Consider the following 20,137-nt stretch of genomic DNA (forward strand, 5'->3'; position numbering starts at 1 on the left):
GATCACCAACGGGGTTAGTCAACAGGGATCGTCAACAGGGATCTCCAACAGGGATCGTCAACAGGGATCGTCAACAGGGATCGCCAACAGGGATCGCCAACAGGGTTAGTCAACAGGGATCGCCAACAGGGATCGCCAACAGGGTTAGTCAACAGGGATCGCCAACAGGGTTCGCCAACAGGGATCGCCAACAGGGTTAGTCAACAGGGATCGCCAACAGGGATCGTCAACAGGGTTAGTCAACAGGGATCGTCAACAGGGATCGTCAACAGGGTTAGTCAACAGGGATCGTCAACAGGGATCGTCAACAGGGATCGTCAACAGGGATCGTCAACAGGGATCGCCAACAGGGATCGCCAACAGGGATCGTCAACAGGGATCGTCAACAGGGATCGTCAACAGGGATCGCCAACGGGGTTAGTCAACAGGGATCGTCAACAGGGATCGTCAACAGGGATCGTCAACAGGGATCGCCAAGAGGGATCGCCAAGAGGGATCGTCAACAGGGATTGCCAACAGGGATCGCCAAGAGGGATCGTCAATAGGGATCGTCAACAGGGATCGTCAACCGGGATCGTCAACAGGGTTAGTCAACAGGGATCGTCAACAGGGATCGTCAATAGGGATCGCCAACAGGGTTAGTCAACAGGGATCGCCAACAGGGTTAGTCAACAGGGATCGCCAACAGGGATCGCCAAGAGGGATCGTCAATAGGGATCGTCAACAGGGATCGTCAACCGGGATCGTCAACAGGGATCGCCAAGAGGGATCGTCAAGCGGGATCGTCAAGCGGGATCGTCAACAGGGATCGCCAAGAGGGATCGTCAAGCGGGATCGTCAAGCGGGATCGTCAACAGGGATCGCCAACAGGGATCGCCAACAGGGATCGTCAACAGGGTTCGCCAACAGGGATCGCCAACGGGGATCGTCAAGAGGGATCGTCAATAGGGATCGCTAACAGGGATCGCCAAGAGGGATCGCCAACAGGGATCGTCAACAGGGATCGTCAAGAGGGATCGTCAATAGGGATCGCTAACAGGGATCGTCAATAGGGATCGCTAACAGGGATCGCCAAGAGGGATCGTCAATAGGGATCGCCAACAGGGATCGCCAACAGGGATCGTCAACAGGGATCGCCAACAGGGATCGCCAACAGGGATCGCCAACAGGGATCGCCAACAGGGATCGCCAACAGGGATCGCCAACAGGGATCGCCAACAGGGATCGTCAACAGGGATCGTCAACAGGGATCGTCAACAGGGATCGCCAACGGGGTTAGTCAACAGGGATCGCCAACAGGGTTAGTCAACAGGGATCGCCAACAGGGATCGCCAACAGGGATCGCCAACAGGGTTAGTCAACAGGGATCGCCAACAGGGATCGCCAACAGGGTTAGTCAACAGGGATCGCCAACAGGGATCGCCAACAGGGATCGCCAACAGGGATCGCCAACAGGGATCGCCAACAGGGATCGCCAACAGGGATCGCCAACAGGGATCGCCAACAGGGATCGTCAACAGGGATCGTCAACAGGGATCGTCAACAGGGATCGTCAACAGGGATCGTCAACAGGGATCGTCAACAGGGATCGCCAACAGGGATAGTCAACAGGGATAGTCAACAGGGATAGTCAACAGGGATCGGCAACAGGGATCGGCAACAGGGATCGCCAACAGGGATCGCCAACAGGGATCGTCAACAGGGATCGCCAACGGGGTTAGTCAACAGGGATCGTCAACAGGGATCGTCAACAGGGATCGTCAACAGGGATCGTCAACAGGGATCGCCAAGAGGGATCGCCAAGAGGGATCGTCAACAGGGATCGCCAACAGGGATCGCCAACAGGGTTAGTCAACAGGGATCGCCAACAGGGATCGCCAACAGGGATCGCCAACAGGGATCGCCAACAGGGATCGCCAACAGGGATCGCCAACAGGGATCGCCAACAGGGATCGTCAACAGGGATCGTCAACAGGGATCGTCAACAGGGATCGCCAAGAGGGATCGCCAAGAGGGATCGCCAAGAGGGATCGCCAAGAGGGATCGGCAACAGGGTTAGTCAACAGGGATCGCCAACAGGGTTCGCCAACAGGGATCGCCAACAGGGATCGCCAAGGGCAGCACGGTGGCCAAGTGGTTAGCATAACCGCCTCACGGCGCTGAGGTCCCAGGTTCGATCCCGGCTCTGGGTCACTGTCCGTGTGGAGTTTGCACATTCTCCCCGTGTTTGCGTGGGTTTCGCCCCCACAACCCAAAAATGTGCAGAGTAGGTGGATTGGCCATGCTAAATTGCCCCTTAATTGGAAAAAATAATTGGGTAATCTAAATTTATTAAAAAAAAACAGGGATCGTCAACAGGGTTAGTCAACAGGGATCGCCAACAGGGATCGCCAACAGGGATCGGCAACAGGGATCGCCAACAGGGATCGCCAACAGGGATCGTCAACCGGGATCGTCAACAGGGATCGCCAACAGGGATCGCCAACAGGGATCGCCAACAGGGATCGCCAAGAGGGATCGCCAAGAGGGATCGCCAAGAGGGATCGCCAAGAGGGATCGCCAAGAGGGATCGTCAAGAGGGATCGTCAAGAGGGATCGTCAAGAGGGATCGTCAAGAGGGATCGTCAAGGGGGTTCGCCAACGGGGTTCGCCAACGGGGATCGCCAACGGGGATCGCCAACGGGGATCGCCAAGGGGGATCGCCAAGAGGGATCGCCAAGAGGGATCGCCAAGAGGGATCGCCAAGAGGGATCGCCAAGAGGGATCGCCAAGAGGGATCGCCAAGAGGGTTCGCCAAGAGGGTTCGCCAAGAGGGTTCGCCAAGAGGGTTCGCCAAGAGGGTTCGCCAACAGGGATCGCCAACAGGGATCGTCAACAGGGATCGTCAACAGGGATCGTCAACAGGGATTGTCAACAGAGATCCAAAATAGAGATCCAAAATAGAGATCCAAAATAGAGATCCAAAATAGAGATCCAAAGATGTACAGGTTAGGTGGATTGGCCGTGCTAAATTGTCCCTTAGTGTCCAAAGATGTGCAGGTTAGGTGGATTGGCCGTGCTAAATTGTCCCTTAGTGTCCAAAGATGTGCAGGTTAGGTGGATTGGCCGTGCTAAATTGTCCCTTAGTGTCCAAAGATGTGCAGGTTAGGTGGATTGGCCGTGTTAAATTGTCCCTTAGTGTCCAAAGATGTGCAGGTTAGGTGGATTGGCCGCGCTAAATTGTCCCTTAGTGTCCAAAGATGTGCAGGTTAGGTGGATTGGCCGTGCTAAATTGTCCCTTAGTGTCCAAAATTGTCAGGTTAGGTGGATTGGCCGTGTTAAATTGTCCCTTAGTGTCCAAAGATGTGCAGGTAGGGTGGATTGGCCGTGCTAAATTGTCCCTTAGTGTCCAAAGATGTGCAGGTTAGGTGGATTGGCCGTGCTAAATTGTCCCTCAGTGTCCAAAGATGCGCTGGTTGGATTGGGTTATGGGGGTGGATGTCGACTCGATGGGCCGAACGGCCCCCTTCTGCACTGTGGGGTGGTCTTTGAAAAGCAAGGATTTCACTTGGGAGTTTTGGAGAGCGGGGGCGGCGGGCAAAATGGCGAGGGAAGTGGCAGGCAGTGTGGCGAGGGGGGGGGGGGTGATGAGCAGAGTGGGGGTGACGAGCAGAGTGGTGAGGGAGTGGTGGGGGGGCAATGAGCAGATGTATCGAGAATCGTTCGCCACACTGGAAACGAGAGAGAGTGGGAATAGATGCGTCTTAAGAGAGGCAGGCAGGAAAAAGTGGGGTTCCGCAGGGATCTCCGGATTTAATCGAGGTGGCTTTCAAAAATCACAAAGATGGCGAGGGGGTTTGGGTGGAATAAATGAGGATAAAGTGCCCCCCCCCCCAACCCCGGCAGGAGGATGGGTAACCAGAGGGGGGGGGGGGGGATAGAGATTGAAGAGAACAGCTCCAGAGGAGGGGGGGGGGGGGGGGGGGGGGGGGGTAACGAGACAAGGATGGGGCAGCACGGTAGCACGGTGGTTAGCATAAATGCTTCACAGCTCCAGGGTCCCAGGTTCGATTCCCGGCTGGGTCACTGTCTGTGTGGAGTCTGCACGTCCTCCCCCTGTGTGCGTGGGTTTCCTCCGGGTGCTCCGGTTTCCTCCCACAGTCCAAAGATGTGCGGGTTAGGTGGATTGGCCATGCTAAATTGCCCGTAGTGTCCTATTAAAAGTAAGGTTGGGGGGGTTGGGTTACGGGTATAGGGTGGATATGTGGGTTTGAGTAGGGTGATTATGGCTCGGCACAACATTGAGGGTCGAAGGGCCTGTTCTGTGCTGTACTGTTCTTTTTTTTTATAAATTTAGAATACCCAATTATTTTTTCCAATCAAGGGGCAATTTAGCGTGGCCAATCCACCTACCCTGCACATTTTTGGGTTGTGGGGGTGAAACCCACGCAGACACGGGGAGAATGTGCAAACTCCACACGGACAGTGACCCAGGGCCGGGATTCGAACCCAGGTCCTCAGCACCGTAGGCAGCAATGCTAACCATTGTGCCACCGTGCTGCCCGCGTGCTGTACTGTTCTATGATAATTATTATTTTAAATGCGGCGAGTTGTCACTGGGGGGGGGGGGGCGCTGCCTGAAAGGGGCGGTGGGAGCAGATGCAATCGGAACGTTCAAAAACGGGGGGGGGGGGGGGCGGGAATTGGGGAAATATTGAGGAGGGGGAAGATGGGGAGAGAGCAGGCCGGGAGGGTAGGAAGTAATTGTGCCTGTTCTTTCAAAGAGCCAGCACCGATACGATAGGCCGAGAGGGTGCACTGTTCTCTCAGCCTCTCGTCGCCGGGCATTAAACCCGGACATCCCATAATAACCCTGTTTGTTTATCAATTTGTGTCCTGTTCGGCTGCAGCTGGCAAAAGAGCACGGCATCCGATTCTTCGAAACAAGCGCCAAATCGAGTTTGAACGTGGAAGAGGTAAGTCAGGGTCGCGATTGAATCAAAGGTGTTTTCTTTCCCCCCCCCCCCCGCATTTAAATCTTCAGGCTCCCTCTCCCCTTTCCCTCAACTTGCTCTGCCTGATGCCACAGTGTTCCAGGGGCGAAGCTGGTGACTGAGCTGCAAAGGACGGGCAAGGGTTCCATGCCTGTCATGTACAAGGCGATTGGCTGTCCAGATCTCGCCATGGCGCTATACAAATGCTCAGAGCGCTGCTGAGAGATGATAGATTGTTGCCCTTCTTCCCAAGCGTTAGCCTTAGCTGAGTGGATGGCGCTCAATGATCATCTCCAACAAGAGAGGATTAAACTATCGCCCTTGACATTACCATCGCTGAATCCCCCACATCCTGGGGGTTATCATTGATCAGAAACTGAACTGGACCCAGCCGTATAAATACTGCGGCTGCCAGAGCAGGTCAGAGGCTGGGAATCCTGCGGAGAGTAACTCACCTCCCGTCCCCGTCCCCAAAGCCTGTCCACCATCGACAAGGACACAAGTCAGGAGGGCGATGGGAGACTCTCCACTTGCCTGGATGAGCGCGGCTCCCAACAACACTCTAGAAGCTCGACACCATCCAGGACAAAGCAGCCCCGCTCGATCGACACGCTACCCACCGACATTCACTCGCTCCCCCCCATCCAGGACAAAGCAGCCCCGCTCGATCGACACGCTACCCACCAACATTCACGCCCTCCACCCCCCCCCATCCAGGACAAAGCAGCCCCGCTCGATCGACACGCTAACCACCGACATTCACTCTTCCCCCCCCCCCCCCCCCCCCCCCCCCCCCCCCCCCCCCCCCCATCCAGGACAAAGCAGCCCCGCTCGATCGACACGCTAACCACCGACATTCACTCCCTCCACCCCCCCTCCCATCCAGGACAAAGCAGCCCCGCTCGATCGACACGCTACCCACCGACATTCATTCCTTCCACCTCCCCCCCCCCCCCTCATCCAGGACAAAGCAGCCCCGCTCGATCGACACGCTACCCACCGACATTCACTCCCTCCACCTACCCCCCCCATCCAGGATGAGGCAGCCCCGCTCAATCGACACGCTACCCACCGACATTCACTCCCTCCCCCCCACCCCCATCCAGGACAAAGCAGCCCCGCTCGATCGACACGCTACCCACCGACATTCACTCCCTCCCCCCCACCCCCATCCAGGACAAAGCAGCCCCGCTCGATCGACACGCTAACCACCGACATTCACTCCCTCCACCCCCCCTCCCATCCAGGACAAAGCAGCCCCGCTCGATCGACACGCTACCCACCGACATTCATTCCTTCCACCTCCCCCCCCCCCCCATCCAGGACAAAGCAGCCCCGCTCGATCGACACGCTACCCACCGACATTCACTCCCTCCACCTACCCCCCCCCCATCCAGGATGAGGCAGCCCCGCTCAATCGACACGCTACCCACCGACATTCACTCCCTCCCCCCCACCCCCATCCAGGACAAAGCAGCCCCGCTCGATCGACACGCTACCCACCGACATTCACTCCCTCCCCCCCACCCCCATCCAGGACAAAGCAGCCCCGCTCGATCGACACGCTAACCACCGACATTCACTCCCTCCACCCCCCCGACGCACCGCGCGACTCGCCTTCGACAGCACCTTCCCAACCCGCCACCTCTACCGTCTAGAAGGACGGGGGGGGGGGGAGGGCAGCAGACACATTGGGGACCCCCCCCCCCCCCCCCCCCCCCACCTGCAAGTTCCCCCTCCGAGCCGCTCGCCATCCCGACTCGGGAATATACCGGCCGTTCCTTCACTGTGGCCGGGGTCAGAATCCCGGAGCTCCCTCCCTAACAGCACGGTGGGTGTGCCTACACCACACGGGGACTGCAGCCGGTTCAAGATGGCGGCTCACCCACCCACCTTCTCGAGGGGCAACAAATTCCACAGTTAGGAGTCAACTGCGTCGGTGTGTGGGGGGGGGGTTTGGAGTCACATGTAGGCCAGACCGGGTAAGGACGGCAGATTTCCCGCTCATCGTTAGACTTCTTAATTCCAAATTTTTTTTTTTTTTAACTTCTTCAATTCAAATTTCATCGTCTGCCCTGGAGAGATTCGAACCGGGGTCCCCAGAGCATTATTCTAAGCCTCTGGATTACTAGTCCAGCGACAATACCGCTGGGCCTCCCCTCAATCGCTCAAGCATTTCCGCGGGGGGGGGGGAAAGTGGCATGCCGTCAAAGTTTTCTATCTTGCACTCATCAGACCAAATGGAAGAATACCAAATTTCAAAGGGAACAACAATTGGTATTCTTGCCTGTTCCCCAGTGGGTGAAAGACGGAAAACAGCATTATTTGAGGGGTAGGGGAGGTGGTGGGAGCTCTGCATCCTGAATCTGTGACCCCCCCCTGTTCTAGACGCCCCCCCCCCCCCCCCCCCCCCAGCGAGAGGAACAACATTGTCCAGCCCGGCCAGAATTTGAGACGCTTCAATCCCCCCTCATTCTTTCAAACTCCAGTGAATACAGGCCTGTTGGACCCAATCTCTTCCCGTAACAACGATCCCGCCATCCCAGGAATCAGTCTGGTGAACTTTCACTGCGCTCCCTCTCTGGCAAGTATATCCTTACTTGGATAAGGAGACCAAAACCGCCCACAATACTCCCGGTGTGGTCTCACCGAGGCCTTGTCTAGCTGCAGCAAGATATCCTCGATCCTGTACTCGAATCCTCTTGCAGCGAAGGCCAACGGCCCATCTTGCTTCCTGTGTGCTGTGCCTGCGTGCTTGCTTTCAAGCGACTGGTGTACAGGGACATCAGGTCCCTCTGCACCTCCGCATCTCCCAATCTGTCGCCATTTAAATAATACTCCGTCGTTCTCTCTCTCCTTCCTAAGCGGACAACCTCACGTTTGCCCACGTTGCACTGCGTCCGCCATAGGCTCATTTATTCCTGCTCCCTCCGGTTTCCTCTTGGCCAACCTATTCTCAACCCGTGCCGATTGTCATGTGAGCGTACCTTTAAGAAATGGGTGTATCATCGGTGATGTCAGAGAGTGGGTGGAGCTCGGGCTGTCTGTCAGCTTTTCACTTTCGTTTTAGGCTGTTCGCGGCCGGGTGTGTTTTAGTTTGGTTTTCCGTGTTGGAGCTGAAGCCAGACAGAGCAGGTGCGCCGTTGATCTCTCTGCCATCAAAAGACTATCTCTTGATCATTTAGAACAGAGAACAGTACGGCACAGGACAGGCCCTTCGGCCCTCGATGTTGTGCCGAGCGTTGTCCGAAACCAAGGTCATGCTATCCCACTCCCTGTCATTCTGGTGGGCTCCACGTGCCTATCCAATAACCGCTTGAAAGTTCCTAAAGTGTCCGACTCGCACTATCACAGCAGGCAGTCCATTCCACACCCTAGCCACTCTCTGAGTAAAGAACCTGCCTCGGAATGGTGGATTCAGAATTATAAATGTTCTCAGTAGTGACTTTAACCTGATGTGCTTCTGTTGAAAGGTTTTTAAAAAAAAAGTCTTATGGATGTTAAAAGGAAAGCTTAAGGATTACTTAGTGTTGTATTCTTTGGGGGGGTGTATTTGAATTGATGGTTGCTAAGATGTTCACTGTATGTTTTAAAAAGGTTAACTTGAGTTCATGGAATAAACGTTGTTTTGCTTTAAAAAATACTTTTCCATTTCTGCTGTGCCACACCTGTAGAGTGGGCCGTGTGCTCCCCACACCACAATCTGTGGGTCAGGTCAACTCCATGATACACTTTGGGGTTCTCTAAACCCTGGCCCATAACAACCGATATATTACCCATGGGCTTTTGTGTTGCACATTTAAACTCCTCTCTTTTCATTTCTAACAGGCGTTTCGATCGCTGGCCAACGATATCTTGACGAAGATGAGCAAGAAATCGGTAAGTTGACCGCTAGACCGATGACCTTTGCACTGGTCTGGCCTGAGCCGCAAAGCATCACATCCGTGGCCTTTCCTGCACTGTGGCTTCTGGGTTTAAAGTAAGAGTTCAACAGTGGGTGTGGCCACATCCTCCTCGCCCCACCTTTCCCCGGGGCCTCGCCTACTAAGAGATTAGCTCTTTAAGGCCTTCGTGGCGTGGTAAGGAAGAGGCCATTCAAAAAGACTACAAGGAATTGGAGCAGGACACCATTCGGCTCCGTTGGGCCTACACCACCATTTGATTGACCGTGGCGGGTCTTGGGTTTGAAGGCCCCGTTTCCCAAATCCTTTCGTTCCCTCGGAGACCAAACCTACCCCCCGGGCCTCAAATGTGTTCAACGATGAAGCATTCCCCCCCCCCACCACTCTAGGGGAGGGGGGTTGGAAGATTCCAAAGTTTCACAACGCTTTGCGTGAAGGGATTTCTCCTCCGCTGGGTCCAAAATGGCCGACTCCTTATCCTGAAACTGGGCCTGATCTTACAATTCTGCGCTGTCCGATGCGAGTAAATCCTTTCTTTTATTTTAATTTTAGAGTACCCAATTCATTTTTTTCCAATTAAGGGGCAATTTAGCGTGTTCAATCCACGTATCATGTGCATCTTTAGGTTGTGGGGGCGAAACCCACGCAAACGCGGGGAGAATGTGCAAACTCCACACGGACAGTGACCCTGAGCTGGGATCGAACCTGGGACCTCGGCGCCTTGAGGCTGCAGTGCTAACCACTGCGTCACAGTGCTGTCCCAGAGCCGGGAACGAACCTGGGACCTCGGCGCCGTGAGGCAGCAGTGCTAACCCACTGCGTCACAGTGCTGTCCCAGAGCCGGGAACGAACCTGGAACCTCGGCGCCTTGTGGCAGCAGTGCTAACCCACTGCGCCTCCCTGCTGCCCCGAGTCAACCCTTTTTTTAAAAAAACGCGGCCACAAATCTGGGCACAGGTCATGCCCGGACGCGACCTCCCCCAAAACTCCATGTACAACTGGAGCAAGGTTTCCTGATTCCTGCATTCCCAATCCACCCTCTCCCTCGCAACGGAGGCCACTTCCCCTTCCAAATCCAGCCCATCGCGACCGCGCCAGGGAGCGTCGGCAGGCGATCCGACAAGGCGGGGCAACGTGCCGACGCCCGTGCGGTCGCAACGGCCACTGGATTTTGAACGGGAGTTGGCAAACCCCCTTTCTTCTGGAAGTGCCTGTCGGAACCTCTGACAACTGCCGAGGAGGGCAAAACGTGGGGGCTCTGGGTTTACCGTCTCCTCAGAATGTGGCTTGAATACCATTTTCAAATCAGAAAGTACCCACAACGTCTCTGTTGTGTTCTGTACTCCGGGATAACACCGGCTACAACTCAATGCAGCTTTGACCAAAAGATACTCCAGATTCATTGAACCATTAGCTCAGTTCTCTATGAGTTTGACTCTCCTGCTATTCTTGCTATAATAACTCCGTCTAACTAACCAGTCTGCTCTAAGCCACGTGGTGGGTGTGATGCTTCTGATCTGCCCCTGTCCTACTCTCCTAAGTGTCGCCTGTGGAAAGAGACAGAGCATGTGTGCCCCGTCCTTATATATGGGTTGTGTAATGCCCCCTTGTGGTAGTGTCACCTCTGGGTGTCTTGACTGCCCATTGGCCGTGTCCTATTCTAAGTGTTCATTAGCTGTATGTCTGCGACGTCTCTGGTGCTCCCTCTAGTGTTCACTTAGTCGTAGTGCATTTACATTAACCCCTTGTGCATTTACAGTGATGCATATCACCACTGTCACTTGCGTGTTTGACACCCCCGCCCTCCACCGTCTAACTCTTTTTTTTAAATGCTCTTCAATACCTAGGGTTTTGGTTCTCCGGCCTACAAGACTCCTCTGCACAGCTCGTCGAAGACCAGTTCCTCCAAGTGCTCTTTAGTTTAAGACTCTAAATCCTCCCCCACCCCTCACCCAAACCTCCTTTCACCCCCTCCCCCTCCCCGGAGAGCCTTGGAACCTCCTCGGAGACTCGTGACGGACGGCTGACGGAAAGCGAATGCCCCGGGAGGGGGGGTGAATGGATCGATCATTCAGGAGCCGCTCTTGGTGTGAACGTCGCCTCCGATTCGCCCCTCTTTCCCCCACTCCCATGTACCCCGCTATTCCTCAACGCAAGGCGGCCAGCTTCTACCCTCTCTCTCTCTCTTTCTCTCACACACACTGCGATTTCCACCGGCCCCAGCAAGCTGGCAGGCCCAAGTCTGGCAAATAATATTTAATAAGTCTGTGTCTCTTTTATGTTTCGAGTGTCGTCGCGGTCTGGGGGGGGGCTGGAGGGCGGGTGGACATTTTGAATCTCGCTAGGCCTCGTCCAGCTGCGGCAAGGCCTCGTCCAGCTGCGGCAGGGCCTCGTCCAGCTGCCGCAAGGCCTCGTCCAGCTGCGGCAGGGCCTCGTCCAGCTGCCGCAAGGCCTCGTCCAGCTGCGGCAAGGCCTCGTCCAGCTGCGGCAGGGCCTCGTCCAGCTGCGGCAGGGCCTCGTCCAGCTGCCGCAAGGGCCTCGTCCAGCTGCCGCAAGGGCCTCGTCCAGCTGCCGCAAGGCCTCGTCCAGCTGCCGCAGGGCCTCGTCCAGCTGCGGCAAGGGCCTCGTCCAGCTGCGGCAGGGCCTCGTCCAGCTGCGGCAGGGCCTCGTCCAGCTGCCGCAAGGCCTCGTCCAGCTGCGGCAAGGCCTCGTCCAGCTGCGGCAGGGCCTCGTCCAGCTGCGGCAAGGCCTCGTCCAGCTGCCGCAAGGCCTCGTCCAGCTGCGGCAGGGCCTCGTCCAGCTGCGGCAGGGCCTCGTCCAGCTGCGGCAAGGCCTCGTCCAGCTGCGGCAGGGCCTCGTCCAGCTGCCGCAAGGCCTCGTCCCAGCTGCCGCAAGGCCCCGTCCAGCTGCCGCAAGGCCTCGTCCAGCTGCGGCAAGGCCTCGTCCAGCTGCGGCAAGGCCTCGTCCAGCTGCGGCAGGGCCTCGTCCAGCTGCGGCAGGGCCTCGTCCAGCTGCGGCAGGGCCTCGTCCAGCTGCGGCAGGGCCTCGTCCAGCTGCGGCAGGGCCTCGTCCAGCTGCGGCAGGGCCTCGTCCAGCTGCGGCAGGGCCTCGTCCAGCTGCCGCAGGGCCTCGTCCAGCTGCGGCAGGGCCTCGTCCAGCTGAGGCAGGGCCTCGTCCAGCTGCCGCAGGGCCTCGTCCAGCTGCCGCTAGGCCTCGTCCAGCTGCCGCTGGGCCTCGTCCAGCTGCGGCAGGGCCTCGTCCAGCTGCGGCAGGGCCTCGTCCAGCTGCGGCAGGGCCTCGTCCAGCTGCGGCAGGGCCTCGTCCAGCTGCCGCTAGGCCTCGTCCAGCTGCGGCAAGGCACCCTCGCTCCTATACTCTAATCCTCTCGCTATGAGGAGTCGAGGCCCGCAGACGGGAGGGAGACCAGGTTGCATCGAGCCGCCTGAAGCCTCCCGCCTCGTTAACTGGATCCCCGACGGGGTGGCGTTACTCACTGTTTTCCGATTTTTCAGTTTTTAATTTGGAAAGGGCGAGACCCCATCCCCAGCGTTGTTTTTTTTTAAAGAAGATAAGGACGAGGCCTTTCCCGCTCCGAGTGAGTGGGTGGGTGAGGGGGATGGAGGGGTACGCATGGAGCCAGGGTTGCCGCGAAGCCAGCGGTTGATATTCAGAGACGCAAAGACGTCGCGTTTATTTTAAATTATTCGTCACGGAGCGGTGAGCTGTGCCAGATGTCCCCCCCCACCTCCCCCTTCCCCAGCACGGTGGCACTGCCCCCTCACAGCGCCAGGGAGCCGGGTTCGATTCCGGCCTGTGGTGGGGGGGTGGGGGGGTGACTGCCTGCGTGCGGAGTCTGCACGTTCTCTCCCCCCCCCCCCCCCCGTGTCTGAGCGGGTTTCCTCCTGGTGCTCCGGTTTCCTCCCACAGTCCAAATGGTGGGCAGGTTAGGTGGGGGTTACGGGGGGGGGGGGGGGGGGGGGGCCACGGTCGGGTGCTCTTTCGGAGGGTCGGTGCAGACCCGAGGGGCCGAATGGACTCCCCCCCCCCCCCCCCCTGCACTGCAGGGATGCCGGGAGTCAGAGATTCGGGGTGGGCACTGGCTGCCAGATCATGGCGGGAGCCTGATGGTGCCCTGTTTGTTTGTGCCAGGCCAGTTGACCACGTCGGGGAGGTGCTCCTGTGTGATCTGGGATCTTTTCGACCCTAAATCAGAGTTGACCGACTCGATAACCTGGGTGGTGGGGGGTGAGCTAAAGGAACAACAGAAATTTGATCAGGGTCCCATCCCTGCTAATTGATCCAGAGGTGGGATATTGTATCCGTTGGTTAACGGTGAGGGAGTTACCGGGGGGGGGGGGGGGGGGGGGTGCGGTTGGGAGAGGAACTGTCCAGTGGATGATGCAACCTTAACCGCAGGTGAGGACAAGTCTTGGCTGAGGTGGCGCCCCATCCGACCTTCTTGCGGTTGAGCATGTCCAGGTTCGGGCAAAGCGATGGTGCGTCCGTTTACAGTTGGCGGGGGGGGGGGGGGGGGGGGGCAAAGGGCATTTCTGGAGGAGGCGGGAATGAGGAGCGATGTTGGGACGGACGGATAAATGGCTTGTGCGGGCGAAGAGGAGACGGAAAGCGGTTCGGAACGGGGGCCGGCGATCCGCTGATGCCACAGGGTCAGGAGGATGGCCAAGGTTTTCCGAAGATTGAAGGGGGGGGGGGCAGGTTTATTGCCCATTCCGAGTCATCCGGTTTACCCCCCCCCCCCCCAGCTTCGACCAGGTGACTTCTTCAGGGACGTTACCCATTTTCCCCCTGCCCCCCACCCTGGGCAAGGGAGGTACTGCCGAAAAAAATTCTTGGCTGCAGCACACGGCATTCTCCTTCCGATCGTAACGAACGGCCGTCGACAATCCCTGAAGCCGAGGGAGGGGATGTTCTCGGAGGGGAGCTGGTGAATGCAGGGAACCAGAGCGAGGGAACCAGGCTAACAGTCCAAAGATGTGCGGGTTAGGGTGGATTGGCCGGGCTAAATTGCCCTCGGTGTTGGGCGGGGTTACTGGGTTATGGGGATAGGGTGGAGGCGTGGGCTTGGGTAGGGTGCTCTTTCCGAGAGCCGGTGCAGGCTCGATGGGCTGAATGGCCTTCTTCTGCACTGTTAAGTTCTGTGGTTAAAGACACTCCGTGATTTGGCCACCCCAGCCTTCTGCGGAAAAGAGTTCCACAGATTCGCCACCCTCTGGCTGAAGATTGTCCCTTTAGTCTGAGATTGTGTCCCCTGGTTCTAGTCTCTCCTACCAGTGGAAACATCCTCTCCCACGTCCACTCCATCCAGTCCTCTCGGTACTCTGTATGTGAGGTGATTGGCAGAAGAAGCAAAACGACCAGCCGAGGAGAAATCTTTTCAGGCAGCGCGTGGTAGGCCTCTGTTGAATGGTTGAATCGAGTCGTTCAAGAGAGCTTTAGCTCAGTTGGGTGGTCAGCCGGTTTGTGACGCAGAGCGACGCCACCAGCCCGGGTTTGATTCCCGAACAGGCAGATTTTCCCCGCCCAAGGCCCTGCCCTCTCAACCCTGCCCCTCGCTTGAGGTGTGCGGTGACCCTCCCGGTTAAATCGCCGCCAGGGGAAGGCAGCCTGTGGTCATCTGGAACAGTGGTGTCTTCCACGGCCGAAACGGAAACACCTCTGCTCATATTTAAAACTCGAGGAAGAACCCATCTTTTTTTTTCAGACAGACCTGGCTCCTCCTCTTGATCACGTCAGGACTGAGGGACAACAATAGCCGCCCAGAATACGGAGCTGTGGGACCAACTGTCTTGTACTTTAAACGATTGTCCCTCCCTTTGATGGTGTGTCCAGTTGCCGCCTGTGTCCCCCCCCCCCCCCAGAGTTTACAAGAGTGAGGGGTGATTGAAGGCCCGAAACGGTCTCGACAAGGTGGAAGGTCGTTTCCTCTTGTGGGTGAATCCAAGACGAAGGGAGCTGTAATAACCCTCGGGTGGCCCCCGGGGACAGCCAAATCGGGCTCCCCATGGACTAGTAATCCCAGGTAAAAGCCGTGGGGACCCGGCTTCGAATCCCACCCCGAGATTCGAATTCAACAACCACCTGGAATTAAAATGTCCAAACGGTGACCACGGAACCAGTGTCGGAAAAACCTGTCACTAATGTCCTTCAGCGAGGGGAACTCTGCCGCCCTTAACCTGGTCTGGCCGACTTGTGACTCCAGGCCCAGCAATGGGGTCGACTCTTAACTGCCCGTTCAAGCGAGGGGCAATAAATAATGGGCCAGACGGCGGCGCCCACATCCCAAGAAGGAATAAATGTGCAAGAAAGCCGGCCCGGACAGAAACCGGCAGCCTGGTAGCGTCAACTGCGGACTTATATTTTTTTGTATGCTGTCGAGGCGGCCATTTTCTTTGACGTTGATTAAACCACCATTTTACGCAACTACTTGGCCTCCTGGGTCTTTATAAGGGCACTGTTTTAAAATTAGGGGTCGCCCACATCGGGCAGCGAGCAGGAGAAATGCTTTCCCTCAGGGAGGGCTGGGCGATTGTGACCCGAGAGAAAAATGTGTCAGTTTTGGTTGGTTTTAAACTATAAGGCTGCTGTTATGGTCTCTAGGTGACCGCCCTGCGCCCCACCCGAGTCTGTGGTCGCCTCGCTGGACCAGTAAATCCGACGAGGCCCAGGCTAGTCGTCCGGCGAGACCAAACGGTTCAAATCGTTTGGCAGCACGGGCAGCACTGTGGATGGCACAATCGCTTCACAGCTCCAGGGTCCCAGGTTCGATTCCCGGCTTGGGGTCACTGTCTGCGCGGAGTCTGCACGTCCTCCCCCTGTGTGCGTGGGTTTCCTCCGGGTGCTCCGGTTTCCTCCCACAGTCACAAAGATGTGCGGGTTAGGTGGATTGGCCGTGCTAAATTGTCCCTTAGTGTCCAAAATTGCCCTTAGTGTTGGGTGGGGTTACTGGGTTATGGGGATAGGGTGGAGGTGTGGACCTTGGGGAGGGTGCTCTTTCCAAGGGCCGGTGCAGACTCGATGGGCCGAATGGCCTCCTTCTGCACTGTAAATTCTATGAAAAAAAGAAATCCCACCCGGGCCTATTTCATTTCGATTTCAAAATCTGGAATGTCGACCGTTTTCTCACAGCGAGCGGCTGGGGTCTGGGTCATGGAGCCTGGGAGTGTGGGGGGAGGGGGTTCAATCGAGGCTTCAGATGACGTGCAGGGGTTAAGGGGAAAAAGGGCAGAGGAAATGGCACTGGTCACAAAGGGAGATGCTCGTGTGGCCTCACGCCCCCCCCCCCCCCCCCCCCCCCCCCCGTAACAATTCTGTGAGGGCTCACTGATGTCCCCTTTAGGGAGGGCAATCTGCCGGCTCAACCCCCGGCCTGGCCTACATAGGACTCCAGACACCCCCGCCCCCCCTCACACACGCAGAGCAATGTAGCCGACTCTTCACTGCCCCGTCTCTGAAATGGCCCGGCGAGACATTGAGTTCAAAGGGCAATTGGGGATGTCCGACAAACGCTGGGTACGGCCCAGCGAACATCCCACGTCCAGTGAGAGATTAAGCCGATTTGCAAAACCCCAGTCATAGTGAAAGCCCCACGGTCAAAGTGTCCCTCGAGTTGGTCGCCCTGATTTGGAGTGAAAGTAGGGGGGGGGGGGCAGACGAGGCTGGAAAAACTCCAAGGGGATGTATGGAGTGCGAAAGAGAGTTTCAGATGGAAGCATTTTGATGGGTCTAACACAGTGGGGAAATATACCGTCAATGGTAAAACTCTTCGGAATGTAGAAAGTGTTATGGGCCAGGGTTTAGAGAAACTCCAAAGTGGATCATGGAGATCACCTGACTCTCGGCTTTTGCTCGATTGTGGTGTGGGGAGCACACGGCCCACTCTACAGGTGTGGTAGAGCAGAAATGGAAAAGTATTTTTTAAAGCAAAACAATGCTTATTCTCTGAACTCAAGTTAACCTTTTAAAACATACTGTGAACATCTTAGCAACCATCAATTTAAATACAACCCACAAAGAATACAACACTCTAAGTAATCCTTAACATCGATCAGACAAAAACCCTTTTTACAGAAGCACACCAGGTTTAAATTCTCTCTTGAGAGCAGTTATCACTGTGAATTCACCAAATGATCGGGAGATAGTCTTTAGATGGCAGAGAGTTCAAAGTGACACCACCTTTGGCTGGCTTCAGCTCCAACACTAAAACGAAACTAAAAAACAGACACACCCAAGCTTTTCCTCAAAGCGAAACTAAAAAGCAGAGCCAGAGCTCAGCTCCTCCCACACTCTGACAGCCACTTGAGCAGACAAACATTTCTTAAAGTGACATTCCCAGAGCAAAAAGTCAGCGAGATCTGGGCGTGCAGGTCCACAGATCTTTGAAAGTGGCAACACAAGTGGACAAGGTGGTCAAGAAAGCAGACGGAATGCTTGCCTTCACTGGACGGGGCATTGAGTATAAAAACTGACAAGTCACGCTGCAGTTGTATAGAACCTCGGTACGGCCGCACTTGGAATATTGCGCACAATTCTGGCCGCCACACTACCAGAAGGACGTGGAGGCTTTGGAGAGGGTGCAGAGGAGGTTTCCCAGGATGTTGCCTGGCCTGGAGGGTGTTAGCTATGTGGAGGGGCTGAATAGACTCGGACTGTTTTCATTAGAAAGACGGAGGTTGAGGGGTGACCTGATAGAGGGCTACAAGATTATGAGGGGCATGGACAGAGTGGATGGGCAGGCACTCTTTCCCAGGGTGGAGGGGTCACCAGGGGGCATAGGTTAAAGGTCCGTGGGGCAAAGTTTAGAGGAGATGTGTGAGGCAGGTTTTTACACAGAGGGTGGTGAGTGCCTGGAACGCGTTGCCAGGGGGAGGCTGTGGAAGCAGATACATTAACAGCGTTCAAAAGGCATCTTGAGTACCGGGTTGCTGCTGAAACGGTCAGGAAGGAGCTGGAGGACGCAGGGGGTGCTGGAGGGGGGGGGGGGGAGTTGCCACCGTGGGGAACTGGCAGAGCGGGTGACGCTGGCCGGTGGTGGGCAAGGGATGGGGTATGGGTAATCGGCAGGGGAGGGGGGCAGGGAGCCCTCTGATCCGGCTGATGACCTGGAATGTGAGGGGGCTGAACGGGCCGGTCAAACAGGCCCGGGTATTTGCGCACCTGAAGGGGCTGAAGGCGGATGTGGCCATGCTCCAGGAGACACACCTGAGAGTGGCGGACCAGGTTCGGCTGAGGAAGGGGTGGGTGGGCCAAGTATTTCACTCAGGGCTGGATGAGAAGAGTAGGGGGGGTGGCGATCCTGGTGGGGAAGAGGGTGTCATTTGAGGCGTTGAAGGTGGTGGCTGACAGTGGCGGGAGATACGTGATGGTGAGTGGTAAGCTGCAGGGGGAGCGGGTGGTGTTGGTGAATGTTTACGCCCCAAATTGGGACGATGCGGGGTTTATGCGGCGTATGCTGGGCCGCATTCCGGACATGGAGGTGGGGGGGCCTGATCATGGGGGGGGGGGGTACTTCAACAGGGTGCTGGATCCCCCATTGGATCGATCCAAGTCCCGGACGGGTAGGAGGCCAGCGGCGGCTAAGGTGTTGAGGGGATTTATGGATCAGATGGGAGGGGTGGATCCCTGGAGGTTTGCAAGGCCAAGGGCCAGGGAATACTCGTTTTTCTCCCACGTACATAAGGCCTATTCGAGGATTGATTTCTTTGTCCTGAGCAGGGGGTTGGTTTCGAGGGTGGAGGATGTGGAATACTCTGCCATTGCCATTTCAGATCATGCCCCGCACTGGGTGGACCTTGGGCTGGGGGAGGAGAGGGACCAGCGCCCGCTCTGGCGCATGGAGGTGGGGCTGCTGGCGGACGAGGAGGTGGCCGAGAGGGTTCGGGGGTGTACTGAGAGGTACCTAGAGGCCAATGACAACGGGGAGGTCCGAGTGGGGATGGTCTGGGAGGCGTTGAAGGCGGTGACTAGAGGGGAGTTGATCTCCATCTGAACCCATAGGGAGAGGGGGGAGCAGAGGGAGAGGGAGAGAATGATAGGGGAGATGGTGAGGGTGGATAGGAGATATGCGGAGGCTCCAGAGGAGGGATTGCTGGGGGAGAGGCGTAGCCTTCAGGCCAGATTCGACCTATTGACTACCAGAAAGGCGGAAGCCCAGTGGGGGAAAGCACAGGGGGCGGTGTATGAACACGGGGAGAAGGCGAGCAGGGTGCTGGCACACCAGCTCCGAAAGCGGGACGCGGCCAGGGAGATTGGGGGAGTGACGGATAAAGCTGGGAAGGTGGTGCGGAGGGGGGTAGATGTTAATGGGGTCTTCAGGGACTTCGATGGGGAACTGTACCGGTCTGAACCCCCGGTGGAGGGGGGTGGAATGGGGCGCTTCTTGGACAAGCTGCGATTCCCGAGGGTGGAGGAGGAGCAGGTGGGTGCGCCGATCGAGCTGGATGAGGTGGTCAAAGGGATAGGGGGCATGCAGTCGGGGAAGGCGCCGGGGCCGGACGGGTTTCCAGCCGAATTTTATAAAAGGTATGTGGACCTGTTGGGCCCCCTGTTGGTCCGGACCTTTAACGAGGCAAGGAGGGGGGGCTTTGCCCCCAACTATGTCACGGGCGCTGATTTCCTTGATCCTGAAGCGGGACAAAGACCCTCTGCAGTGTGGATCATATAGGCCGACGCTAAGCTGCTGGCAAAGATCCTGGCCACAAGAATAGAGGATTGTGTGCCCGGGGTCATTCATGAGGACCAGACGGGGTTTGTGAAGGGAAGGCAGTTGAATACGAACGTGCGAAGGCTCCTCAATGCCGTTATGATGCCGGCCATGGAAGGGGAGGCGGAGATAGTGGTGGTATTGGCTGCGGAGAAGGCCTTTGATAGGGTTGAGTGGGGGTATCTGTGGGAGGTGTTGGAAAGGTTTGGGTTTGGGGAGGGGTTTATCCGGTGGGTGAGGCTGCTCTACGAGGCCCCGATGGCGAGTGTAGCCACAAATAGGAGGAGGTCGGAGTACTTTCGGCTGTACCGGGGGACGAGACAGGGATGCCCCCTGTCCCCCCCTTGCTCTGCGTTGGCAATTGAGCCCCTGGCCATGGCGTTGAGGGAGTCAGGGAACTGGAGGGGCCTGGTGCGGGGTGGGGAGGAGCATCGAGTGTCACTTTATGCGGACGACCTGTTGCTGTATGTGGTGGACCCGGTGGGGGGGATGCCGGAGGTGATGAGGATTCTTAGTGAATTTGGGGGTTTCTCTGGGTATAA

The 20,137-nt window shown here is 57.0% G+C and overlaps 1 protein-coding gene across 1 annotated transcript in view; it reads left to right on the forward strand.

Annotated features, from left to right (window-relative positions):
- The window catches only part of LOC119958666 (ras-related protein Rab-13-like), a gene marked incomplete at its 5' end in the record, with an annotated part of 18,681 nt that extends 7,470 nt beyond the window's left edge, over positions 1 to 11,211 (forward strand). The window contains 3 exons of the mRNA XM_038787234.1: positions 4,890 to 4,955; positions 8,802 to 8,852; positions 10,723 to 11,211. Coding sequence (XP_038643162.1) covers positions 4,890 to 4,955; positions 8,802 to 8,852; positions 10,723 to 10,800 — 195 coding nt within the window. The remainder of the gene's footprint in view (positions 1 to 4,889; positions 4,956 to 8,801; positions 8,853 to 10,722) is intronic.
- Between the last annotated feature and the right edge of the window lie 8,926 nt (positions 11,212 to 20,137).

The sequence above is a fragment of the Scyliorhinus canicula genome, chromosome 30 (assembly GCF_902713615.1).
Source record: "Scyliorhinus canicula chromosome 30, sScyCan1.1, whole genome shotgun sequence".
NCBI lineage: Eukaryota > Metazoa > Chordata > Chondrichthyes > Carcharhiniformes > Scyliorhinidae > Scyliorhinus > Scyliorhinus canicula.